Source organism: Triturus cristatus, chromosome 3_1 (assembly GCF_964204655.1).
Source record: "Triturus cristatus chromosome 3_1, aTriCri1.1, whole genome shotgun sequence".
Lineage (NCBI taxonomy): Eukaryota > Metazoa > Chordata > Amphibia > Caudata > Salamandridae > Triturus > Triturus cristatus.
Window position 1 is genome coordinate 705,722,525 of NC_140583.1, and position 27,541 is coordinate 705,750,065.

Genomic DNA, 27,541 nt, shown 5'->3' on the forward strand with positions numbered 1-27,541 from the left:
GGAAAGATTCTTGCAAAGAGGATATTCATCCAAAACTATTGATAGTGCCATCAGTAAATCCATGTCAATAGAAAGATCTGATCTGATACAGGGCAATCAGAAAAAGAATTCCAGAACCAAACAACAGGCACTCACTCTATCACCCAAACAACAAGAATTTAGAGTGATTTTGGAATTTAGTAAACAACACAAAGAGATTTGTAACATCATCAAACGAAATTGGCCTCTAGTTTTGGATGATCCTATCATAGGAACCTCCTTACCTAACAATATATCCATCACCTACAGTAGGGCGCCATCAATGAGAGACAAACTGGTCAAAACAAGTCCGGAGATTATTGAAAGCTGCAGCTGGCTATCCACACATAAAGGCTTTTGTAAATGTAAGGTGTGCAAAGCCTGCCAACAAGGAGTAAATACAACAACATATGTTCCCCCTTTTAGCCCCAGGAAACACAAAATCCAGAAACTCTTAACTTGCAAAACTGAATTTTTGGTGTATGTCCTGATTTGTCCGTGTGGCTTACAATATATAGGGAGCACCAAACTCCAGGCACACAAACACATTTTACAACATATGCGAGCTATCAACAGCCAGGACAACACCTATCCTGTTGCCAGACATTTCAGGGACCACCATAATTCTAAAAGTGAGGATCTAAAATACTACCTCATAGATTCGGTCCCAGCTAGTCGGAGACGTGGTAACAGAGAGGACAAACTGCGCAAGTTAGAAACAAAATACATTCTGGAAATGAATTGTAAGCAGCCTGGAGGACTAAATGTCACAGAGGATTTGTATACCTGCATTTAGAATGGTTGACTTATAAGCAAAATTGAGTCATTGGAGTCACTGCACACAACATTTTGAATAAAACTGCTTTTTAATCTTTGTTTATGACATTTTAGGATTATTTATATATTATACATTCATATGATTATGTGTTTTTTTGATATATTTATATATTCATGGAATGGACTTAGTCTGTAGTACTAAATAGCCACCTACTACATCTAATAATATGCACTATATATATTGTAAGTATAGCCAATTCTAAAATGTTATACTTACTCAACTGATCCACCAAGATGACAACAATGCTCTGAAATCTATGTAGAAAGCGAATAAAATATACAAGTCGTAAAGAAAACATTTTTGGAAAATTATTTATGACTAATGACATAATCAATTTAGGTCAATTGACCTAAATTTTGATGCACTTAGTCAAATGATATTCATATAAATCTTTTTTATCACATCTTTTGCACATTTTTACACATTTAGCACTTTAGACAGTCACAAGGATTGATAAAATTATAGAACATTTATATATACATATGAGGAGCGTAAAAGAATGAACTATCGTGGTTTGAACAGAGTTCAATGATAACATACATAGATATTTAATCAGCCTTCAAACAAAATCAGGATATGCAATGTAAGTTTTCTTAAGGTATTTTGGTATCAAAAAAATCTATATCCTGTACAGAAATAGATGTTTTTATGAGCAATATATTTGATGCTATATTTAAGTACCTACTTTTCATCAAATGTTGCATAAACATCGTAATTGTATTGGTTTTAACGGTTTCACAGTCAATAAGATGTAAATTATTAGAATGATGGCTTTTAAATCTATCAGTAGACTTAATATTTATACATCTTTTACCTCTGAGATACAGTATTTAAACTCTTATTCTGTATGTTCTACAAAGGAATCATGAACTACAAAAATGAATATTTTTTCTATGTCTATGACTGTCTCATATACGTAGTTCACAATTAGCACATCGTCACTTTAAAAAGGAAGGAACTGACAATAATGTTGTCATGTGATCAAGACTCCTTGTGAATTGAAACACGTCATGGCGGCATCCTAATAAAAATCCGAAGTAACTTTGTGGTCCATGTCCGTGCTTTCCTTGGAGCAATCCAGAGTTTTTGGCAGTAAGTCAAATATATATATATATATATATATATATATATATATATATATATATATATATATATATATATATATATATATATATAAACAACGTTTATATAGATATATACGAAACTTCAGAACCTGGTTTGGCAGTCACACCAAAACCACCCAGGCACGGACCTCAGCGCGCTCAGTTCAATTCAGCAGACGATCAGGACCACATATAATGGTGAAGCAGTGAAGATTTATTTAGTAGAAAATCGCCACCAAATAATTAGGCTTAGTGCCCTCCAAGATGCGTTTCGCTGCCATCATGCGAGCTTGATCACCCATGCTGCAGCTCTGATTAAATGTATGGCGAATCTGACCATGTGTGGGCTCTTCTGTCTTGAGGTAAACTTTGCGGATTATGTGTAATGCAAGCCTAGCCGTAGAAGAGCCTAGCCATATATTTCCAGCGGACCTGGGATGACGCCAAACGGCGTAGTCCATATCAGGACGGTTGCCTATAATGGGAGCATGAAAGTGATAGCAGTCTGTGGCATGGCAACGCAACTACCCACTTGGGATGAATTTTAATGAATATGGGTGCAGTGATTAAAAGAAACTCAAATGGGGAAGACGGAATATACTACAGATACCAACAGACCACGGAAGTGGCCACTCCCACTTGGACAGGTATCGCGATGAATATAAGTACACTCAAATCTGCTCAGTGTTGCCGTACCTTTTTAAAACGCCTGTGACAAAGGCCAGTGGACCCGAAACACGTTGGCTTAAGGAACTCTTGTTTGCAATGCTGAGCACACCGATGCTGCAGCTCTGATTAAATGGATGGCGAATCTGACCATGTGTGGGCTCTTCTGTCTTGAGGTAAACTTTGTGGATTATATATATATATATATATATATATATATATATATATATATATATATATATATATGTTCCTAGAAAATTGTATCACTTTATGAGTTTAAAACAAGAAGGCAACTACAAAAGGTGTTAGGCAGCCTCTTTCTAACAACAGTCTTAGAATTGAAAAGAAAACAGTATTGGACAGCTGAATTTGATACTCTTTTGTGATTTTTGTGTTTTAGGTTTATGAATATACATGAAGTTAAAAAGTGTTGGGAAGATAAAGGAATATTTGTAGCTCTTCGACGAAGAGTGGAAACCTGGGTCTACACAAGAGTAAAAGAAGAAATAGTAAAACCGTCGCAGTAAGTTTGCCAAGTGCCATTTAATAGGTGCATCTTTATAGCCAGCGAGGTTCACAATTTTTGCAGCAGTGACTCGAGTGGTAAGGGGGAAACCTCACTGTTTGTGGATGAAGTGTCAAATCCTCTTTTGGCTCAGGATAAAGTGATTTTGTCATTAAAAGCCAGAAGACGCACCCTCTCTCTCCCCTCTTTATTTCTGTGTGTTAACCTTTCTCCATCTGCTTGCCATTACTTCAGGCTCTGTATTTCTCTCTCTATACATTATCACCACTCTCTAACTCTTTCTGCCACTCCTGCTCCACCTCATATACTTCTTGCTCCATCATCTTGATCATTTTCATGATCACATCTGTTTACCTCTCTATTTCTTTGTCTAACTTCCTTTAATTTACCTCTACAATCCACTCAGCTTTACCTCTCACCTTTCCTCCTCCCTCAGTCTTCTCTACCTTATCTCTTTCTTGTTGCAGCTCATCCCTCTCTCGCTCATCAGTCATTAAATCCATGCCCTTCTTTTCACCACACTTCACTAGATACCACTCTGTCACTACCACTTTGTTAACTTTTGAGTGGACCGGGCACATAAGATCTAGACCTGTTCTAGAGTCACACTCCAATGGTTCTTTGTCGCAGTTTGAAAGTGTGAAGGGGAAAAAAGTCGATAGAAAAACATCCAGTTAACCAATACTTCTCCTTGATGCATAATAACCCAGGCACAACTACTTAAGGTTAGTTAGTTTATTACAAAGCCAAAAATAACTGGACATAGAGGTACCTCAACAAGAAGGTATAGAAATACAAAGGAAGTAGCATGAAGCCAAATCTGCGCATCAAATTTAGACGGTGCACCATAAGCAACACAGTTAATTCAAGAAGTAGGATACAGAAAATCAGGAAGCATAAATCCAAATTTCCCTGCATCGAGGTTTGGTGAGTAAAAAGCATTAAATCTATCTCTACTGAAAATAGTGACCCGATTAGGGTCACCCAGGTCACTCACGACCACCTCTCAGCCTTCCATACAAATGAAGAGTCGGTCAGACAGTAGAGGACACAAACCAATATATTTATTCAGATACACTCGAGTGGAGCCCAGTCTGCCCATTCTCTTAGGATTGCTGCTGAGGGACTGACATCAGCAAACATGGTGATACATTTTGTACAATTCAGAACCAATGAAGGCACACCCACAATGGAATTTTCCAGGCAGATGCAGCTACACAAAGAAGTACAGAAGGATAAGTTTCGATCCTGAGGCCGGGCACACACTATCTCCTGCTCAAGGTCGGTCCGTCCGTGCCCACCGCTACACTAGTGAAAGAAGGCCTCTATCTAGTGGGAAGGGTATGTGCTAATAAGAACAGTGTATTCATAGAGAATTAACAAGGCCCAACCTTGGAGAACCGAGAGTTACCAAAAGTTACGTTTGTAAGAAGTGGAAGATTAGTTTCGATCATGGTTCAAAACGGCGGCCAAACATATAATAGTGCCACGAATGTTAACTTACATAGAACCATACATAATCAAAACAGTGAAAACATTTTCATTCTAACATTACTCTAACATTAAGGTGACCCCCCTAAATAAGCATTTTCAGAAGGAAAGATAAATGGTGTCAGCACGTGGAGTCTCCCTAAGAAGTCTCTCCACGTTCAATGGGTCAAGCAGCATAAAGCTACCAAAGACAGAGCTTGTTCTAGGATGCTCTCTCTCTGAAGTAGCGCTCTATCCCTTCAAACAACCAGTTATCCACAAGTAGCTCTCCCATAGTTCATTTCGAATCATGACATCCTGAAAGTAATTTTACACTATGTCGACAGTGTGCCTTCCTTGCTACAATTTGTCCTTGGTTCCCAGCAGTGCATAATTTGTAAGATAATAAGTGCCGGGCACCTGACCAGGGCCACTGCAGCTTGCACCACCCAGTGACCCTGGCAATGATGGTACAAAAACAGCAATTAACCATCTCTCTCGCCTGTAAGTGCGACAGTTCAAACTATTCCAGGTCCCCAAAGCTAAAAGAATGGCTGGGGATGTATGTATTACTTATTTTGAAGAAATCCTGTATTCATAAACAACCGTTGTTCTGCTCATCTCTAAATTAGATGAGCAGCGCTACCATATGGCAGACTGTCATAAGTGTGGTGTTGACAATTAAGTGCATTGCTGAGCACCGGAAACCAATTAAGTGAGTGTGCCAAGCACCGGAAACACCGTCTCAAATTAAGCACTGGTTCCAAGGTCTTCTGCTGTGTGAAGCACAACGTCCTTCCTTTATCGACTCATGCCACACAATTGTAACTTCTTCTCTCCTTGTCTAATTAGTAAAACAAAGACATTGTTTTGCCTAAAAAGGGTACTTCTTTCACATGCAACACAAACATGAGAAACTCACGCGACCGCAATCCTCTGCTGATGACGTCAGATATTACATCACTGATGACATATGTGTCTTTATGAAAAATAAATATTTGTAATATATGTATAGCTAAAGATTAATGGAAGAAGACATGGGTAAATAAGTGTCTAAATACAGTGATGTAATATCTGACGTCATCAGCAGAGGATTGCGGTCGCGTGAGTTATAGTTGCCTGCAGTAACTATAACGGGGGAATTTCATTGGTTTTTTACGAGTGAAATGTCCAGCTAACTATAGCATGTGTGAAACCTATGGTTTTTTAAGTGAATTTGCAAGGTTTTTCAAATGCTAATTCGTAACTATAACGTGTGTGAAACCTATGGTTTTTTCAGTGAATATATATATATATATATATATATATGTGTGTGTGTATATATATATATATATATAATATATATATATATACATATATATATATATATATAGGTATAGATGTAGAGATATATAGATAGATAGATATAGATGGATGCAGATATATATATATGTGTGTGTGCATATATACAGTGTTTTAATTACACATCCTCTAAGTAATATCTATTTGTGATATTACCTCTCCCCAGATGTTATGCAATCAATGGCCCCAATCAATAGGTTTATCAAATATAACAATTGGGGTGTCAGTGATTGGTATTAGACCAATATAGTCTTCAGAGGTTTTTTTGTAAGGGGGTAGAGTAAGTGAGACAGTATTTTGGTAGGGTGGCTTTTGTTTATAATTTCACCATGCCATTCGTTTAACAAACTGGAAACTTGTACAATTAATTCTTTATTTCATGTGACTAATAAGCATGACAGGTATAAATGTTGAAGCATTTTATAGTCTGACATAATTTTTTAATGCATTAGCACTTTAGTATGATTAACATGAGGACGGTACCACCTCACTATGAGGAGTATTTTGTGGGTCATAATGCAACTTTGCACATATAAAAACCAGCTCTTTGCTTAAATTTGCACAGCTATTCTAAGAGGGCAGGTGTTGTGTTGCTTGGAGCATTTCTTTTATTACAATTATGTATTATTATACACTGGAATGTAGGCGGCACTTCACAATTGGGCATTGTTTCTACTAGTGCTTAGCGAATGTTGCTTTATTTCATTTCAATGCTAATGATGCCAATGTCGCTGAATTAGATGTTTGCATATTATTTACAATACCTGTAAATGCCTGAGTTCAGGGCAATTGGTTGTATGGCCACATGGGGTTTTTTGTACGTATCTGCATATGTATGCAGTATTTCTTTTATATCCATTGGTCTGACGGTCACAAGTTGTCTGCACTTGCACTTTAAATGTCTCGGCTTCCGACCTAAGCGTCATGTGATCAAGGCCTCCGTGTTGAGGCCGAAACGCGTTATGGTGGTACGAGGTGCACAAATTAAATAAAAAATCACCTAGCACTATATCCTTGGGTCCGTGTTCGTCTTTTCCTGTGGACTGGGAGCAGCAGACGAAGTTCTTCGCATATATATATATTACCTACTGGCGGTCGCCAGTAGGTAGTTATAGTTAGGACCACGTTTCCATAGGAAAACCTCAACATTCTATTTTGAATAACTTTGGCGCCGGTCGACGAATCCTCGCGAATTTCTCAAAATAGGTGGGGCGCTCCGCTCCGCTCCTACCCTGAAAGTCTCGGGGGGATTCGTCAAGCGGGGGCTGAGATAAAAGGGGGGTCCCAAAACGCGTTTTTCCCATGCATTTTTCCATAGGACCTTTAGACAGGGCTACAGCCCGAACGGTTGAACAGAATTACTAGAAATTTGGCAGAGAGGTAGTCCCCAGGTCAAGGAAGTGCCTTTTGTAGGTCTGGTGTAAATCTGTTCAGTAGATTCTGAGAAAATAGCCTTTAAATCAATATATATATCTATAAGCGCGCAGAGTGCGCGCTGGGTGCGCGCACCTCGCCGTGCGCGAGCGCAATTCTGATTGGTTGTTAGATCTTAGTAAACATTCGAATCGGTGGAAATCAGGAAGCGGCGGCCGCCATTTTGTCAATCCCATAAAGAGGGGGTGATAAACAAAGGGGGAGAACTTGAAAAGGGGGCAGAGTAGGTAGAAATAGACCCAGTAGGCATTGTAAGGGGGTTAAAGTAGGACCTTGTAGGGAAAAAAAAAAGGTTAATATTTTGTAAAAAAATATCGCCGAGTGCGCGCACCCAGCGCGCACCCGAAAAAAAACTTAAAAAAAAAAAAAAAAAAGGAATTAAAGCGAGTGGGGTTTTGAGGTTTGTACTTCTGTACAATCACATTTTCAATTTTTAATTGTAGTCTCTCAAAAAAAAAAAAAAAAAAAAAAAACCTTGGGTGCGCGCAGGGTGCGCGCACCTCAAAAAAATTTCAAAAAAAAATTCTAAAAAAAAAATTTGTTTGATTAAGTTTATAAGTGGCTCTTAAAAGAGCCCTTGAGTTAATGGAGGGAAACAGGAAGAGAAAAACGCAAAAAAAGAAAAAACATCTATGGCCTAGTGCACGTATGCGCAGCAAATTTTCTCTGAAGGAGATCAAGACTGGTCTCCCCCACAGAAATAAGAGAACCGCAATCAGTGCACCGTGTAGACAACCTCGCCAAACAAGGTGGACCAACAAGAGGTAAAGAAACAGGTGAAGGCACCATCGCAGCTGAAGTGCTCGCCTGAGCTGCCGAAGATGTGCTCGGTTGAGCTGCTGCAGATGTCGTCGGCTGAGCAGGTGGAGGGTTTTCTCCAGAAGCTCGACGATAAGATACTGGATGCATTTTGTAAACATGTCTCAACATAGTGTGAATGCTAAAAGAATATTTCTTGTTAGGATTCCCACGAGATAAGACTTTTTTACAAAGTACACATGTAACTTTCGGTGCATTTACCTTTTTCTCATTCTCTGGAAAAGTGAAAAACTGCCATATAAAGCTGTCTTTCTGCTTCCTGTTCCTCTGCCTCTCAAGAGTGTCCTGCTCACTGTCTGAAGTAGGTTGCTGTTCAGCCATTGTCTCTCAACAACAGAATAGCTCCTTCTCCAAAGGAATCAGAACTAATAATGAGGGGAGTAGGTGTGGTTTGGGAAGAATCTGGAACAGAAAGTACTTCAAACCAATCAAAAGTGAAGATTCTTGATCACATGACTTGCCATGAGGGGATTGGGTGTGGTATTGATACAATTAGAAACTGAAAGTAATGATAACCAATAAGAAATACTGTTTTATTATGTATAAACCCGAGGTGCGCGCACTGCGCAAGCTCCGTGCGCGCACCCCGCGATGACGTATGCACGAACGCGTAAACGCGAAGGTGCATACGTCATATACGCGTACCTAGCGCGCATACGTTGAAGACGCGTATACGCGACCGTTATTGCGCATAATTTTAGCGTATGCGGAAGTAAACCGCGTCGAGGGCGTAGGACGCATGCCTACGTACGTACGCATACGTACTGGGTGCGCGCTCCCAGCGCGCACCATTAAGTATATTTGCGTACGTAAATACCGTACGCGGGAATTCATAAAATAGTACTAGGTGCGCGCTCAGAGCGCGCACCCCAAGAATTTATAAAAAAAAAAAAAAGAGGACATAAAAAATTAAATAAAAAAAAATATCCAAATTGAATTTTTAAAAAAAATAATTTATAAAAAAATACAGATAATATATAAATGAATATAAAGTAATTTTATTTAAATAAAAAAAAATATCTTTAATTAAAAATACATAACTTAGCATATAAAAAACCATACAAATTCTCTGAAAAAACCAAAGGTTACAAAAACGATATAGTTAGGGATTAGCATTTAAAAAACCTTGCAAATTCACTGAAAAAACCATAGGTTTCACACACGTTATAGTTAGGAATTAGCATTTAAAAAACCTTGCAAATTCACTGAAAAAACCATAGGTTTCACACATGTTATAGTTAGCGGAAATTTTACTGATAAAAAACCAATGAAATTGCCCCGTTATAGTTAGTGCTGGCAACTATAACTCACGCGACCGCAATCTTCTGCTGATGACATATGTGTCTTTATAAAAAAAAATATTTGTAATATATGTATAGCTAAAAATGTATGGAAGAAGACATGGGCAAATAAGTGTCTAAATACAGTATTAGCATCAGCAGAGGATTGCGGTCGCGTGAGTTATAGTTGCCAGCACTAACTATAACGGGGCAATTTCATTGGTTTTTTATCAGTAAAATTTCCGCTAACTATAACATGTGTGAAACCTATGGTTTTTTCAGTGAATATATATATATATATATATATATATTTATATATTTATATATTTATATATATATATGCATCCAGTCCTGCTGTCAATATTCAAAAACAGGCGTAGACTCCGTGAGAATAAAGCATGAAGGAATTTATTTTCGTTAAGAGACCAAGACGCGTTTCGACGGCAAGCCGCCTTTGTCAATATCACAGGTAACACCAATGGCAGCCATTAAGTACTGTGTGTCATAGAAAAATCGTCATGGCAACGGTATACAATTGACATGGAAAACAACTGATGTAGTTTCAGCCCAGAGTTGAAAGACAGACTTATTCGTTTAACATATAGGTTCCTTACTACTGAAAAAAATGTGTTACAGTTAAATTTTCGATTATACAAAAATTAAAGTTTTTAAATTTTAAACAGTGTGAATTCAGCAGCAACCGGAACAATAAGCCAAATTAAATCATTAATTGTTTGATTGTAGAGCCCCAGTGGGCCTAAATCGTGGAACCTCCCTAAGACAGTCTTTGAATTTAATAACTTGTTAAACAGAGGATAGCCTGTTAGCTACATAATTCTTAATCATACAGACTGAAGGGAGGAAAAGGGCTCAACTGGACTCATGGATAGGTTCAAAAAACATATCGTCTGTCGTCCTGGGCTGGGGATAATAACTGTCCAGACACATAGTTCAAAGAAAACTAAAAGTGCAAGGGTGAACCTGGGATAAAAAACGGAGTTAGGGTACGGTTAGAGACAGGCAGCAATAAATTCATAAATGTACGGATAAAGCCTCATCCGTATTTAATCCAATGGGTATTTTGGTGTTAAACAGAATGATGTACTTGGATTCTAATCTACGCAATGTTTGCTGTCTATTGCCTCCTCTTGGGTTCTTAGGCACAGTATCAAGAACACAGTAGGAAAGGTCAGATGATTTTCCACTGTGGCATTGGTTAATGTGTCTGGCCACCGGGTAATTGGGGTCATCATTGTTGATTGCCCGCAAGTGCTGCAGTAAACGTACATGAACGGGGTGAATGGTAGACCCTATGTAACGTTTGTTACATGTACATTGCAACATGTACACTGCGAAATCACTTTTACATGTGAAACTTCCCCTTATAACAAAGGGAGAGTGTCTGAGTGGAGAACTGATTTTCTTCACATTAATACCATGGCGGCAGGCCTTACATTTGGTACATTTCCTAAAGCCATTGTTGGTTTTGAGCCACTCAGAACCCTTGTTGACACTAGGTGCATTGTTGACTAATTCCTGTCTCATGGATTTTGCACGTCTAAATGTCAGAGATGGTGTCCTTGGCATTTTTGGACCTAGAACAGGGTCATTGCGCACAATCTGCCAATGTTTGTACAGGGTCTTTCTCAAAATGTCATGATAGATGTTGTATCCAGTTATGAATCTTGGTATGCCAGATATGGACTTTTTATTTTTATTCGTTAGTTTTTCTGGATTGGGAAAAAGAAGCTCCTTTCTGGTGACATTTTGGACTTTGGCATTAGCTTTATTTAAAGTGTCTGCATTGTAACCTCTTAATTCTAGTCTATCAAACAGAGTGTTGGTGGCTATAACAAGACTACTTTCAGTGCTGCAGTTTCTCTTCATACGAAGACATATATATATATATTTGTATAGCTAGATATAGATAGATAGATATAGATGCGTGTATATATAGGCTGAATATCTGACCTGTACAACACGGTATTTACCACTTTTTATACATGGCATATTGACTTTTCATCTCAGGATATAGTGATATTAGGGTTTAGGGAGTGCTGTATGGTTTTGATTGCAACTAAGATACGAAGTTTAATATCGAAGGATGCTATTGTTAGAAGGAGGGTTATTAGGTTTTAAGCCCCTCAGGTCAATGGGAAGCATGCAATATTTTATTGTTATGTTCTTAAACCTATTTATTCTTCTAGTTATGGATATGTAATCTACATATTTTAGTATTTATAACGTAACTTATTTCAAACATTAGTACTGTATGCAGGAGTTTGCACACTGAGGCATAGCCCTTGATCCATTCTTCGTATAATATATCCTGGCCTCCATTATATGGGGAATTGTGATAAAAAAACCTGCGATAGACCTAATTCCCCTTTTTTTACTCGGTCTTACTCTGTTTCCAATAATCTGTACTATTAACGCAGGATCACACATCTTGATCTCTGAACTATTTAATCTTATGCGATATGTGTTATTTTTTGATATGATATGTTTCACTTTTTTATTATGCACTGTAGCACTTTTTTTATTCATGGTGGGGAACGGTTATCTGACTGTATTGCAATAGTATATTCATCCAGGTTCTGGTATTTATTAACAGTCAGTTGAGCTGCTATTTGGCTACTGTGAGTTGAATCATTCATTTTGAAACCAAGCATTTAAGCTTTTATTGAATAATATGCAGCTCATTTTCTACTTTTGTACTTATGGTTTGTACATTTATTGTAACCAACAACAGTTTGATATGTCTATTATATTGATGTATAACTGCAGGTTACTTGATGACTCAATACCATTGAGCCCTGGATGTACGATGCAGTATATCTTCAGTATCTATGACCGTGTTTCCCACATGATGTCGAATGAACTGGTACTGTCACTTTAAAAGCTGCACTCAATGGTGGTTACTTTGTCATGTGAGCAAGGCTGTTGCTTTTTGCAATAAAATATAATTGGCACTTAACTGAGGTCCGTGTACCTAGTTTGTTGATGTCCGGAGGATTGCCGAATTCACAACGCGGTAATGAGGATATATTTGGTCGGATTTGGTTTCACGCGGCCTCAACACGGGACCCTCTCCACGAATTGGACGGCGCTTACAGTGAAACCGTTTCCAGGTTCATCCCGGAAGGAGTTGTTTCCGGAAGGAAAAGTTGGCGTCTGACCCCCCTGGCACCGATCTGCGATTGTTGCAAACTGAGAAAGAGCTGTTGGATCGAGTCGGAGGATGCGACGCTGCGGTTCCAGATCTGCGCAACCTAATTCAGGTACCGAGGGGTGGAGAGTTAAAGTGCAGCGCGGAGGTGGCTACGGAAGAAGTTTTTTTAGCACCCGTATTTGGCCCCCAAAACGCAACAAAATATTTGCAAAGTCTTAAGCATGTCAGCCGACAATGTACGAGAACGGGAGGCTGCAGCTATGACCATGTTCTCTGACAGCCTCCCGTTACCAGCTAATATCCGCAACAACGCGGATATTGACACAAGAGACAGTTCATTAAAAGAAAAATAAAAGATTTTGGAAAAAAAGTTACGGAGCGAGCAGAGTAAGTGGTGGGAATCAAAGTCCCTCCAACGATATATTGATGTAAACAGAATTCCACGGGGCTTACGAATACTTACAGCCCCAAGCTATGAGAACCCTAACCCGGAGCTTATTCGCGAATGGGCGGAAAGCAACTTGGAATCATCCCAGAGATTGGTGTTGATTTTAATTAAATATACAGATATTGATAGAGCGCAACTCCTGAAAGAAATAGCTGAAATTAATGAGGAATTGGACAAAATAGAGATCACTGATTAAAAAACTAAACTAATTAATGATATGACCATAAGACTAAAGAAGGAAGAAGCAAAAATCATGGAAAGGAAGGCATTTAAATTCCAGAGGGATCGAAATGATTACCAACTTGGCCAGATCTTTACATTCGCCAAAAAATATGATGTATTATATGTTCCCAAAGCCAAATTTGCACCGACTCCTAAGGGATTTAGCAAGAATATTAATGTGGCTGACACTTCTCATTCCGAATTAACCTCAGCAGGGGGTAGTGATTCGGAGTCAGAGTTACGTAATGGGCTGGCAACAGGCCAGATTTCCAAACCATCCCCGGGAGAAGAAATCAATTTTTTATGTGCAGAAAGGAGACAAACCTTACGTCCAAGATTAACAACAAAGAATTACGACGAAAACATGCAAATTTCAGGCGCAGGCAGAGGTGCAGGGCGAGGAAGAGGAGTCCCAGGTCAAAACAAAAAGAGGGGGAGAGGGCATTGGATGAAAAAATAATTCCTAATGACACCAGTACCAATACCATAGTCAATTTGACCCCACTGACACTCATGGAGGATGAAAAAGCAATTCTCAGGCTCGGGCTGTCCTTCTCACCCCTTCTCACCCCAAGTCAATTTTGACTATGCCGCCACAAGATTAGACGTATATAAAATGGTGAGAAAACTCAAACTGAAAAAATCCTTTGCACTAAAAAATATCAAACAAGGCAACACAATGGCTACGCCCTTATCTGAGGTACCATTATTAGAGGCTATGCAAGATCTATGGGACACGGAGGGAGCAGGTAGTACCAGTAATATTATTGTAACTGTTGGTACTAAATAATTTATTCCAGTAACTCCGTTTAGACTCCCCTCCACATTTAATCCCATTATGCCTAGAGATTCACTCAATATCTTTTATGAGAATGTGGCAGCCCAAATTAAAAAACTGCATATCGAGAATCAGAAAAAACAACGTCGGTATAATCATCAAACCCAGCAGTATGAGAATCTCATGCACAAACTCAAGCAGGACAAAAAAATTTTTGTTCGCCAAAGCGACAAAGAAGGCAACATTGTACTTTTGACATGGGAAGATTATGATCATAAAGCTGATTTACAAGTTATTGACAGAGACTGTTATATTCGGACCACTTCAGCAGCCATAAATGCATCGAATAAAGATTTTAATATTTAATTGGCATGTTGGAAAGGGCAAAAACTGATTTCAGAAGCTGAATACAAATTCATGAGAAATGACAATCCTGTCATCCCTACCGTATATTTTATCCCGAAGATACATAAAAGTCGGGATAATCCGCCGGGCAGACCTATCATTTCTGCTCGGAATGGAATGTATGATAAAACCTCACAATATATTGACTTCTTTCAGCAGGATTTTGTGAAATCATTAGATTCTTATGTCCGAGACACTGGGGATTTTTTACGTAAAATCATGAATGTGATATGGAGATCAAACTATTGGATGTTGGCACTGGATGTAACATCTTTATACACTAGCATTAGACATAAAGACGGTATCCAGGCAACCCAGTATTACCTTTCCCAAAAATTATCACAGTTTAAAGATCATAATGATATGTTGGTTGAGATGTTGAAGCACTGCCTTATGAACAATAATTTCATGTACAATAATCTTCTATACCGTCAGTTGAGAGGCGTGGCTATGGGGGCTAGTTTTTCCCCTAGCTACGCCTGTCTTCACATGGGTCACTTGGAAGAACTTGTGCTTAAGAACAAACATGTCAAGAACTTTGAAGTGAATGTGATTGTCTGGTTACGCTATATTGATGACCTGTTTGTGATTTGGAATGTTACTAGTGAAGAAGCTGCTAATTTTATTGCATTGAATGATAATGATCTTAACCTTCACTTTACTGCCTCTTTTAGTCAAACTAGTATCAAATTTCTTGATACAGAGGTCTATATACACAATGGCAACATTGAAACTAGGCTATACCGTAAGTCAACTGCAGGTAACTCTACATTGCATGCGACTAGCGCACACCCACTCCATCTTATTAGCAGCATCCCCTACGGGAAAATGCTGCGCTTGAGAAGGGTTTGCAGCAATGAGGATGATCTTATAATGGCACAAGTTTTGAGTAAACAGAGATTCAGGGAAAGAGGGTATTCGCTGAACACAATAGACAGTGCCATTACCAAATCAATGAATATTAGCAGAGAAGAGTTACTGGGACGGAATACCTCTAAGGCCAGGTTACCGTTGCAACAGGACGTTACAGAAGCAGGAGCCAAAGTGATTACAACCAATCCCTTTAGAATCATTATGGGCTACAGTCAACAACATGCTAGTCTTCACAAGATCATCAATAGGAATTGGCCGTTTGCCCTTTGTGACCCTGTCATTGGCCCTATGCTCCCAGTGAGGGTTTCGATCACACACAGTAGGGCACCATCTATGAGGGACCGCTTGGTCAATACCAACCCGGAGGTGATCGACAAGACCACTTGGTTACAAACCAATAGTGGGTTTTACAAATGTAAGAATTGTAAGGCATGTCTCCATGGTATTAACATCAAGACCTGTGTGGACCCCTTTAGTTGTAGGGAACACAGGATCAACAAACTACTAACCTGTAAAACAGAGTATGCTGTTTACGTACTTATATGTCCGTGTGGTCTCAGATATGTAGGTAGCACTAAGTTAGCCGCACATAAACGCATATTGCAACACCTTCGTGCTATCTCCAACCAGGATAATACTTATCCAGTCGCTAGACACTTTAGAGAAGCACACAACAGTGATAACAGTGGTCTTAAGTATTTTGTCATCGATACCATTGCGCCCAGCAGGAGGGGCGGTGACAGGGAATCCAATTTGCATAGATTAGAGACGCGATACATTCTCCAATTGGATTCTAAGTCTCCAGTGGGCTTGAATATTACAGAAGACCTCCACACATGTTTAGGCTGAATATCTGACCTGTACAACACGGTATTTACCACTTTTTATACATGGCTTATTGCCTTTTCATCTCAGGATATAGTGATATTAGGGTTTAGGGAGTGCTGTATGGTTTTGATTGCAACTAAGATACGAAGTTTAATATCGAAGAATGATATTGTTAGAAGGAGGGTTATTAGGTTTTAACCCCCTCAGGTCAATGGGAATCATGCAATATTTTATTGTTATGTTCTTAAACCTATTTATTCTTCTAGTTATGGATATTTATTCTACATATTTTAGTATTTATACCGTAACTTATTTCAAACATTAGTACTGTATGCAGGAGTTTGCACACTGAGGCATAGCCCTTGATCCATTCTTCGTATAATATATCCTGGCCTCCATTTTATGGGGAATTGTGATAAAAAAAGCTGCGATAGCCCTAATTCCCCTTTTTTTACTCTATCTTACTCTATTTCCAATAATCTGTACTATTAACGCGGGATCGCACATCTTGATCTCTGAACTATTTAATCTTATGCGATATGTGTTATTTTTAGATATGATATGTTTCACTTTTTTATTATGCACTGTAGCACTTTTTTATTCATGGTGGGGAACGGTTATCTGACTGCATTGCAATAGTATATTCATCCAGGTTCTGGTATTTATTAACAGTCAGTTGAGCTGCTATTTGGCTACTGTGAGTTGAATCATTCATTTTGAAACCAAACATTTAAGCTTTGATTGAATAATATTCAGCTCATTTTGTACTTTTGTACTTATGGATTGTACATTTATTGTAACCAACAACAGTTTGATATTTCTATTATATTGATGTATAACTGCAGGTTACTTGATGACCCAATACCATTGAGCCCTGGATGTACGATGCAGTATATCTTCAGTATCTATGACTGTGTTTCCCACGTGATGTCGAATGAACTGGTACTGTCACTTTAAAAGCTCCACTCATTGGTGGTTACTTTGTCATGTGAGCAAGGCTCGGAGGAGCCGAAACGTTATGGCTGTTGCTTTTTGCAATAAAATATAATTGGCACTTAACTGAGGTCCGTGTACCTAGTTTGTTGATGTCCGGGGGATTGCCGAATTCACAACGCGGTAATGATGATACACACATCATATATATATATTTTTCTTCTTTTTTTTCTTTTTTTACCCCCCTTTGCGAAGGGGGGTTTATTTGTGATTTTGTGATCACAAATGACTGGCATTTAAGGCCACAATTTCAAGCATTATACATATGTCTTAATGTATAATTATGCACTAGTCTATTAAACATCCATTAATTCACTCTTACAATGTCTTTTCCTACAATGAGATTAATAGTTTGGTTGGACAATGTATTCCAGTTAAAATATTGTTGGTCAAAGATAGAAAAATAGATCCAAGATCAAAAAGAAATTGATTTGCCAATGCTTGTTCAATCTTTTTTTGAGGTTATTTTTGTGGACCCATGGTGGCCCACTTCAACTGTTTTGAATGCCTCAATTCAGGAAAAAGTTTAAAATTAACAAATGTAAAGTTTTTTTCTAACAGGGGCCCTAAAATGTCTTGTCCAGGGCCTCATAAATCCTTAGGATGGCACAGTTATAGTTCAGCAAAGAATCTGGTGGCAGAATTATTCAGTCCTACATTCCTATTTTGAACGTAATTTCTTCATAAGTAGAGGGAGTTACCTCTCTCCTTGTTGCTATCTCTTCAGCGCACATTGTGGCAATTCAGTTAATTATAAGCAACCACCAGCCCTGCTTTCACATTATGGCTACAAAGGACCATAACAAATTCAACTGACCTGGAACAGAGTTCCCCATTACGGTGTCAGCTGCGAGGACAACATCCTCAGATGTTGTAAACCATTGGCCTGTTTCTTTGCATACAGATACGCATTTTTTTTTTATTTACAAAGGCTTTCAACAATACTTCTTGAAACCTAAAACTGTTGCATGTTTCCTAGAAATTTGCGTCATTTTTCAATTTGCCACTAATCATCTTTTTACAGAACACACTAAACTTAACTCAAGGTAAATTAAATTTTCCCCTTCTTGAAAATATTAAATTTGTACTTCTCCTCCAGCTAGGTGATACATTGCTTTTAATTCAATACAGGAAGGGTACTCACTCAATCTGCGCAATGAGTATGATTGACACAACAGCACCGTCCATCATGATGATGGCGAAATAGACGGCCCGATAACTTAAGATGAGAAGGAACAGGTAATGACAATTAATGGCATGCATTGGACACCTGACTCTGAGCGATTGGTCTTTGTGTTTTCGTTGTTTGTTTGTTATGCACAAAGTGAAGTCAAAGTGTACTAGTAATCTATCTTTCTGTACACACTAAAGAATGACATAAGTCAGTAATATTTCTACTCTTGTTGTGTAATAAAAATTTTACTTATACTGCAGGCTGATCTTCACAGTCAGTCAGTAAAAGTATCGGAGATGATGATGAAGTCAGGAGGATGTTTCTTGAGTGGCATAAAACGAAAAAGCCTAAAGGTAAACACGTCAACAACAACCACAGCAGACCCAAATGTCTGTGTAGAAGTGGAATAGAGTGTAGCGGTGGGATGACTACGGTGCATTGATTTTACTAACTTAAACTGTACAATGCTATGTTTGGAATGGATAATGTGCTTTGCCTTTGTCCAACTCTTTAAAAAAAAAAAAAGTACTCTAAAGTCTTAACGTAGGATCTGCTACTGCTAAGCACTGTGGGCCTGCTCTCTCCTGTTATTGTTGAAGGTCAATGCTGGAAACAGACTAGAGTAGACTGAGATGATGCATACATGCCACCTCGGAAAGTGTTCTTGTTGCACTACACCATAGATGTGCATTTGTTTTAACTTTCTTTCTCAATATCCCCTTTGGTTTTCCATCTACAATTACAGGCCGGGCCTTGCCCTATACTTTGGAAAACATTACAATGCACGCTTACCTTACCAATAAATCAACATTTTTTTTCCAGCCGGGCAGTGGCGAGTGGCGACTCGAGGCGACACACCCAAGATTGATGGACGAGAGGAGCAAGAGGAATGCCGAGATGCAAATCCAGTCCACACTTTTTACCAGGATAACACAGTAACAGTATCCACTTAAATCTTCTTTTAAATAATTTGATTAATATTTTGAATGCAATCTTTACAACAGTGTGTTCTTGGAGTTGTTGTTATCATCATTAGGTTTGCTCTCTGTTTACAATTCGTCCCTACCAATATTTAAAATTTCTATTTGCTATCTGTAAATGTATTAAGGCCGGAACAACAGAACAAGAACTAAAAGTGTATGTAATCCGGGTCTCTCATCATCATGCATGCATTTCCTTTTTCTCCCTTAACATATGGATATGGTAGTCTTCAATGATTGTCGTTTGTTTGTCCATGCATACTGTTTTTCTATGTCAAACCTTTCCCAAAAACCTCCTTCCCATCCATTCAACAAACCCTAACCCTCTTCCCCCGGGCTGTGTGACTTATTGTCGAGGTGTGACTAAATTAAATGTACACCAATACTTAATCACACACTTGATGGGGTGGATGTGGTGAAAGCAACAGTACTTCAATTTCAAGGCAGAGCGATGATCTTCTTCTGCTTGCCCACCCATGAGTAGGATATTTCAGAGGTTATTTTATTTAACAAAGGAACATATACCTCAGCATGAATTGCCGGCATTGATTGGATTTGTTTGTTGTCATTCCTCATATACAGCACTAACTGTTAGGCTGTAGGCCTAGTCAAGTGTCTCAACACAACTATAGTTTGTAACTCTGTCTAGTAGGCTATCCCAACCACCATTATGTTTTTTTGTCAAATATTTGAGCATATTATTGTTGCTCGGTAAGTTCGGTGCTGTACTTCATTCTACTACTCCTCTAACAGTCTCTCAAAGGCGATTGACTGTCTCCTTTTCTTTTTTTGCAAATGCTGCCGCCCTGCCAGTGTCTACTACTACTACTATGCTACCACCACCACCACCCCAATCATGGCATGTATGAAAAAGGAAACCATCTTCACCATGCAGCCAGAGCTGTGCCACAGTTGGACATAAACATCAAGCACCGGTAAGAGAGAAGTTTGGGGGAGGCAGAATTAATAATGGACATGTTGTCAATGATTTCATTTTCACACACCAGTCCAAAGAATGCATAGACTAGAGGACAGACTGAAAGTGCTAGAAGGACAAGTCAATGAGTGAGGTGTGTCGCATCTATCTGTTTGTGTCTTATACAGTCAGCCAATTATTTAAATCAAACACAGGCTATGGGTGGCCATGCACCAGCAAGAAAACAGTGTGATGTAAAACAGTTACCCCACCTACAAAACATTAACAACATTGCATGTAACATCGAAAAATATATTTAATTTACCCTAACAAAAATAAACTAAACCCACAAAAGCTGACCCACCCCCCCTAACCCCAACCAATGTCCATAGGAGAAAAAAGTCTGTAACGCCCAAACAAGTTCCCACCCACCCACCCAAACAAGAATTAAAAAAGGGGCAGAACAGGATGACAGGGACTAAGTGGTGGGGCGGGACTCAAGGAGGACACGCATCTGGCCCTCTAAACGGGCGACGCGGCGTCTAAGGGTGCGGCAGTTGCAGCCACAGTGAGGGGGCACCGGAGATGGCACTACGGTGGCGGCGGGCAGCCGCCAGACAGTGGCGCCGTACCGCTGGAGGGCGGTGGCTGGGGCCCGGGGCACTGTAGGAGGCTTGAACAATTGCTGCCGCAGATTCTCCTCCTCCTCGGCTAAGACCACCAGCCGCCGGTATTCCCGCTGGATTGCCTCCAGCTTCCGGCGTCGTGCCTTGGCGGCCAACTCCTTGCGATTTTGTTTCAGAGTAGCTGTGTATCAAAGAGAAAAAACTAAGACAATTGTAAAATATACTCTTAGAAAAACAGTAAGACAAGTTAATTATTTATACACATAGTGGCATGGTATAGTAGCACTATAAAGCACAGTAGTACATAACATTTTAAATCTCGCCCGTCCTTCCTTCCACCCGTCTTTCACTTTTTAGTTGAACAGTGCACCAGGTGCTCTTCTCCATAAAACTTTCAAAGCGGAGTTGAAATCAGATAGATGAGGCCATTGGTTACTCAATACTCCCGCTCCTATGCCAATTAAAGGGAATTCTAGTCTTCTAGTTCACTCTTCAAATGTCCCCAACAACTCATACTTACTTACGACATCGGATAGCGGGCGGACTTTGTCCGCCCGCCATCCTCACGCTAAAAAGGGTGGGGGTCCCATGGGGACAATTAATTAGGATGATGCGCCCGGCACAGTGACGGGCGCATCCTGTTTTTTTTACATTCTGGTTGGTGTTGCCGAAAGCAATGCTAAAAATACATGTTGTGCTGCTTTTCCAAGCACAACATGACGGGCCCCGCACGGAGCCTGTCATGTTTTGCTTTGAAAGGCGGGGGGGTACCATAGCATAGGTAGGTACCCTCCATGGGGGCCCCCAAGCATACTCTCCATTGTCTGCATGCCTTTCCGTGGCGGACGGCAATGCCGACACGCAAAGGCATTCCAAAATGCAGATTATATGGCTGGCGGTGTGTTCAGAGAGACACCACCGCCATATTGAACCCTTTTCCGCCTGGTTGACATGTGGGGGGTCTGAATATATTCTACAGGGATGGCGGGAGGTTTGCCCCTGCGGTGTCGGCAGTGAATTCCAGCCGGCCCGGCGGGAGCAATACGCCCACCATCCTAATGGGGCCCTAAGTCACAACTGTACAGTATACATATACATACAGTACACCCTTGCAGTGAGGGTACTGTCAAGTTCAACAATAGTTAAGGATTATGAATCTAACTTACCACCGCCTGCCACTGGTGCTGCCACTCCCCCTACCGCTCCGTTGCTATCTGCAGCAACTGCCGCATCCTCGCTTCCGCGTCGCCTTCGCTGGCCCCGGCAATGGTGGTCGGTAGTGCACCTAGAAAACATTACACATTTATTAGGCGTCATATACACCTCCCCCCTATTGATCAGTAGCAAGGTTGAAAAATGAGTTAATACTAACATACATCACTAGTACAAATCAGGTAGTAGTAGGGTAGACACTAATAGTTATATATGATCATTGTAGCCTTTGCTTAATTAGCCCTAGCCATGCTACCATTTTACCTTTGTGTCTTTTATTTTTGCATATGTGACATTACCTTGCAGCTTCTTGTATAAGACACCTTTGAGCCCACATGACCTACCTCACACTGCTACTGTCTAGTCTACGCGCTGCGTACAAGTGGTCAACAAAAACATTAACAAGCCACTTTTTTAGGAAGTACTGGTGTACTGTTACTGTTAGTCCATATTGCTTATCCATAAATGCTACACTTTTTGGCACGGCTGAGAAATGCTTGCAAGTTGCAATATACTAACGCACACCATTTCATTTTTCGCATTACAGACGGAAGATTCCCTTCTACGAACCAGAGCTTCTGAATGATGCAACAACTACCAGTACTGGGTTCTTCTAAGGTGAGGGGTCCCTTCACTCACATCTTCATTTATAAATTTATATAAACTAAATTCCTAGGGGATCGTGGTGCTGCCTTCCACCACTGTTCAGTTATCATGATTTAATTCCCAACTGTATAAGTGTAACAATGTATATTGTTTTAATGTTATTGATTTTCCGGTTGGTGCTGCATTTTATAATAAAACAGTGTACAGAGCTTCTCAATTTGAAATAAACATTTTGAACTTACATAGACTTGGTGGTATTTGGTGTGGACTAACACGAGTGAGCAAATTAAAGTAAGGGTGTGCATGTGCATTGCTTCCACGACTGAGAGGTTGGGTGTGTTATGTTCTGGGTTGTCTACTTGTTGGGTATCTTGGTGGGAGGGTTCCGAGACCTAATAGTTATGACAAGACAGTACTATAGTCAAGCAGTGGAATTGTGGTGGGTGCGGAATTTCTGATTGAGGTGTGCGAGGAAGGTCCAACCTACCATCACCAACATCCTATTTTCTGGTGCAAATGTCTGTGTATGTGCAAGATCCCTACAACAGTAGTAGTATGTCCTATATGCTATCATATCAAAATAGTAATACATCTGGTAGGGCTGTTGTTGCTGTGAATTTTCAAAGCCTCAAGATTAACAAAGACTCAAGATCAATAAGAGTAAAAGTAGTACAAGACGACGACCCAAAGGATTGGACTCAATGGCTCGAGCTACTGGTGAATATGAGTTTTATATTACAACCTTTCACATAAAGAGTGGCACTGGCCAACTGGGCAAGACTAGCTACTACAGTACAGACAGACTGATAGTATGTAGTAGTAGTAGTACTGAGAGTCATCATAGCTGAGGCAGGGATAAGATTTTTGAAACCGTACAGATCGAAGGATAATTGGTGGTAAAAAATAGCATTTGGAAACAAACAATAGTTCGTGAAAAATATGGGGCAGTAAAAGTATGGAATAAGAAATATTATCAAAAACAAGAAGACTTACTGGGGCCAGCAGAGGAGCCCTCATTGGTGTCCTCCTGGTGGTGTTCTGACTGTCCCGCCGAATGCCCACTCGCTGTCTGTCTGCCCCTGGGTGCTGATGAACAGGAAAGATATAAGAAAGAGACAAATATTGATGGATGGTGTCAAACAAATACAATATTTTTTAACAACGGTCAAAAAACACTTATGTAAACAACAATTGCAATAACTAAATTGACCGATCACATCTGGTCAACAAGTAATATCGGGGGATTCGCAGTTCGACTACTTAAGTTACTATTTATCAACAGTAATCCAGTCTTCCATTCTGATTCCAGAATACTAAGTTACAACTAAGCCTAAGTACGACGTACCACCCAACCTAGCCCACCTATTCCAGGCATGCCAATTGTACATTAAGTATGCATTTCCACTGTATTCCTCAACAATGCATATGGTCAAATCATGGAGGACACATGACTACATTTTTTGTATACACCAAATTTTGGTTTGATTGATTGATGCTGATCTGCTAGTGCTAAGCCTACCACCACTCATTGAACAAACTAGAAAAGGTTCTAATAAAGACTGCCGTACTAGCAGCACGTCACGTAACTGAGTGAGGGGGCATCAGACATACCACTAACAAATTAGAAGCTCATACAAAGTGCCTAAAGCTAAATATCAATCCGCCCCTATCTATTAGTGACAGGACAAAGTAAGGAGTGGACTAGAGTCACTGTAGCATTACGTAACTTAATTTCTCTAAAATAAACTCGTAAAGAATCACGCTAAGCAAGCTCAAACGCAAAGCTGCAAACAAGTAAGATTAGTAGTAGCGCAAAAGAGCACCTGTGTCATAATCACAGAAGACTTTTAAACGTTATTAACCTGGAATGTATTGTAAGCAGCAACATTCTAGCTGGTTGGAAGTTAAAAAAGATATTCGCAATATATAACACAGAGCAGAAGAACAGACACAAAGGTGCCAATTCCGATCCGGTAAAAAAATTCCCCGTCCGACTCGTATCCGGATTTTTTTCCGTCCGAATCGTCAAAGTAGCGTACAAACTGCCAAGTACGATTCGAACGGAAAAAAGTCCATACGAATCGCATTGGGAAGATTTCCCCACACGTCCTCGGGTCGGGAAAAGTCACCGACACGTCCCCGGTCGAAAAACCCACCGTGCGGAAAAATAAAGTCCGACTGCGCAAGTACGATCCCTCCCGTCCTCCCCATTTCACAACCGTACGCAAAAAACACCGTCCGAACCGAACTCCCATAGCAACCATGGAGACATGTGCCCGCATACGCGCCGAACACCACCCGTGTATGTACGCACCAAACCCCCACCCGTGTATGTACGCACCCAACCCCCCCCCCAGCCGTGTATGTACGCACCCAACCCCCCCCAGCCGTGTATGTACGCCCCCGAACCCCCACCCGTGTATGTACGCCCCCGAACCCCCACCCGTGTATGTACGCACCGAACCCCCACCCGTGCATGTACGCCCCCGAACCCCCACCCGTGTATGTACGCACCAAACCCCCACCCGTGTATGAACGGACCGAACCCCCCCCAGCAGTGTATGTACGGACCGAACCCCCACCCGTGTATGTACGCACCCAACCCCCACCCCAGCAGTGTATGTACGCCCCGAACCCCCACCCGTGTATGTACGGACCGAACCCCCACCCGTGTATGTACGCACCCAACCCCCACCCCAGCAGTGTATGTACGCCCCGAACCCCCACCCGAGTATGTACGCCCCGAACCACCACCCGTGTATGTACGCACCAAACCCCCCCAGCCGTGTATGTACGCACCAAACCCCCCCCCAGCCGTGTATGTACGCACCGAACCACCACCCGTGTATGTATGCACCAAACCCCCACCCCAGCCGTGTATGTACGCACCGAACCACCACCCGTGTATGTACGCCCCCGAACCCCCACCCGTGTATGTACGCACCCAACCCCCCCCCAGCCCTGTATGTACGCCCCGAACCCCCACCCGTGTATGTACGGACCGAACCCCCACCCGTGTATGTACGCACCCAACCCCCCCCCAGCCGTGTATGTATGCACCAAACCCCCCCCCCCGCCGTGTATGTACGCACCAAACCCCCACCCGTGTATGTACGCACCGAACCCCCACCCGTGTATGTACGCACCTAACACCCCCCCCAGCCGTGTATGTACGCACCAAACCCCCACCCGTGTATGTATGCACCGAACCCCCACCCGTGTATGTACGCACCCAACCCCCCCCAGCCGTGTATGTACGCCCCGAACCCCCACCCGTGTATGTACGGACCGAACCCCCACCCGTGTATGTACGCACCCAACCCCCACCCCAGCAGTGTATGTACGCCCCGAACCCCCACCCGAGTATGTACGCACCGAACCACCACCCGTGTATGTACGCACCAAACCCCCACCCGTGCATGTACGCCCCCGAACCCCCACCCGTGTATGTACGCCCCCGAACCCCCCCCCAGCCGTGTATGTACGCACCGAACCACCACCCGTGTATGTACGCACCAAACCCCCACCCCACCAGGGAATGTACGGACCGCACCCCCACCAGTGCATGTACGGACCGTACTGACGCCAAAAAAACACGTACTGAACCAGGACAAACCATATTTACACAAGGAGAGTCAAGAAGAGTTTCCCCACACCACCAAACATGCCCAACAACCCCACAAACATCACATACACTCACCTGCAACTGCCAAACTGCCAAACAGAGGCCCAAAACTCAATCACTCCTCATAACACACCCACACAAATTTCAAACACAGCCACACCCACAAATGGACCAATAAAAATGGACCACACACACAAACCATGAGCCTTTGCAACAGACCCACTGCTGCCAGAGCCCACAGACGACCCACACCACCATACTTGAACCTCACACTTGCATACCTTCACACAACCACCTACACAAACACCCCCTCATCACATTCACACACACACCTCCACTACCACACCCACACACCCACAACCATCCACACCCACACCCCCACAACCATCCACACCCACACCCCCACAACCATCCACACCCACACCCCACGCCATGTCCACCACCAAGAATCCAAAGTTCACAAAGGAGGAGCTGGAGATCCTTGTCGACGAAATCCTCAGAGTCGAGCCACAGCTCTTTGGGACATTGGTCAGACAGACCAGCATATCCGAAAAAACGGCCATGTGGCAGAGGATCGTCGATTCTGTGAATGCTGTTGGGACCACCAGAAGGACCAGGCACGAGTGCCAATCCAGGTGGTACGATCTGCGGAGGACGGTCAAGAGGAAGATGACTGACAATCACAACCAGGGGAACATCACTGGAGGAGGGCCGCCCCCCAGACCGGTACAATACCATCCCTGGGAGGAGAAGGTGATGTCCACGCTGGCGGTGGAGGGACTACACGGACTGCCAGGACTCCCAGACCCTGGTGAGTACACAAACAACTCACCTCACATGGGGGGGATGCCATACACAATCAATCATGCATGCCACCCCCCCCAAGCCACCACCGGACACAACAACACTCCACAAACACACACATGCCACTAGCGCCTCCATGCCCCATGCATCAATCAGGGCCATGCCAAGTCACAGGCCACACAAAACACCAACACAACACAGGATGTGGTCGATGCTGGGAGTGGGGGCATCAAAACTAACATTGAGCAACTCACAAGCACACAACAATGCCCTCAGCCCATATGGCCCAGGGCACAGCCATACAAACTGTGTGTACCCACACAGTACTGTCTTGCCTGCAAATGGTGGCTGCCATGCAGGATGACATGGGTCTGAAGGCACAAT

General features: G+C 41.5%; 1 protein-coding gene across 1 annotated transcript in view; it reads left to right on the forward strand.

Annotated features, from left to right (window-relative positions):
• LOC146860824 (sperm-specific sodium:proton exchanger-like) overlaps positions 1 to 27,541 on the forward strand; it is a 4,630,975-nt gene that overhangs the window by 2,203,579 nt on the left and 2,399,855 nt on the right. Inside the window, exon 11 of the mRNA XM_085646174.1 lies at positions 3,026 to 3,148. Within this exon, the coding sequence (XP_085502300.1) occupies positions 3,026 to 3,148 (123 nt within the window). The remainder of the gene's footprint in view (positions 1 to 3,025; positions 3,149 to 27,541) is intronic.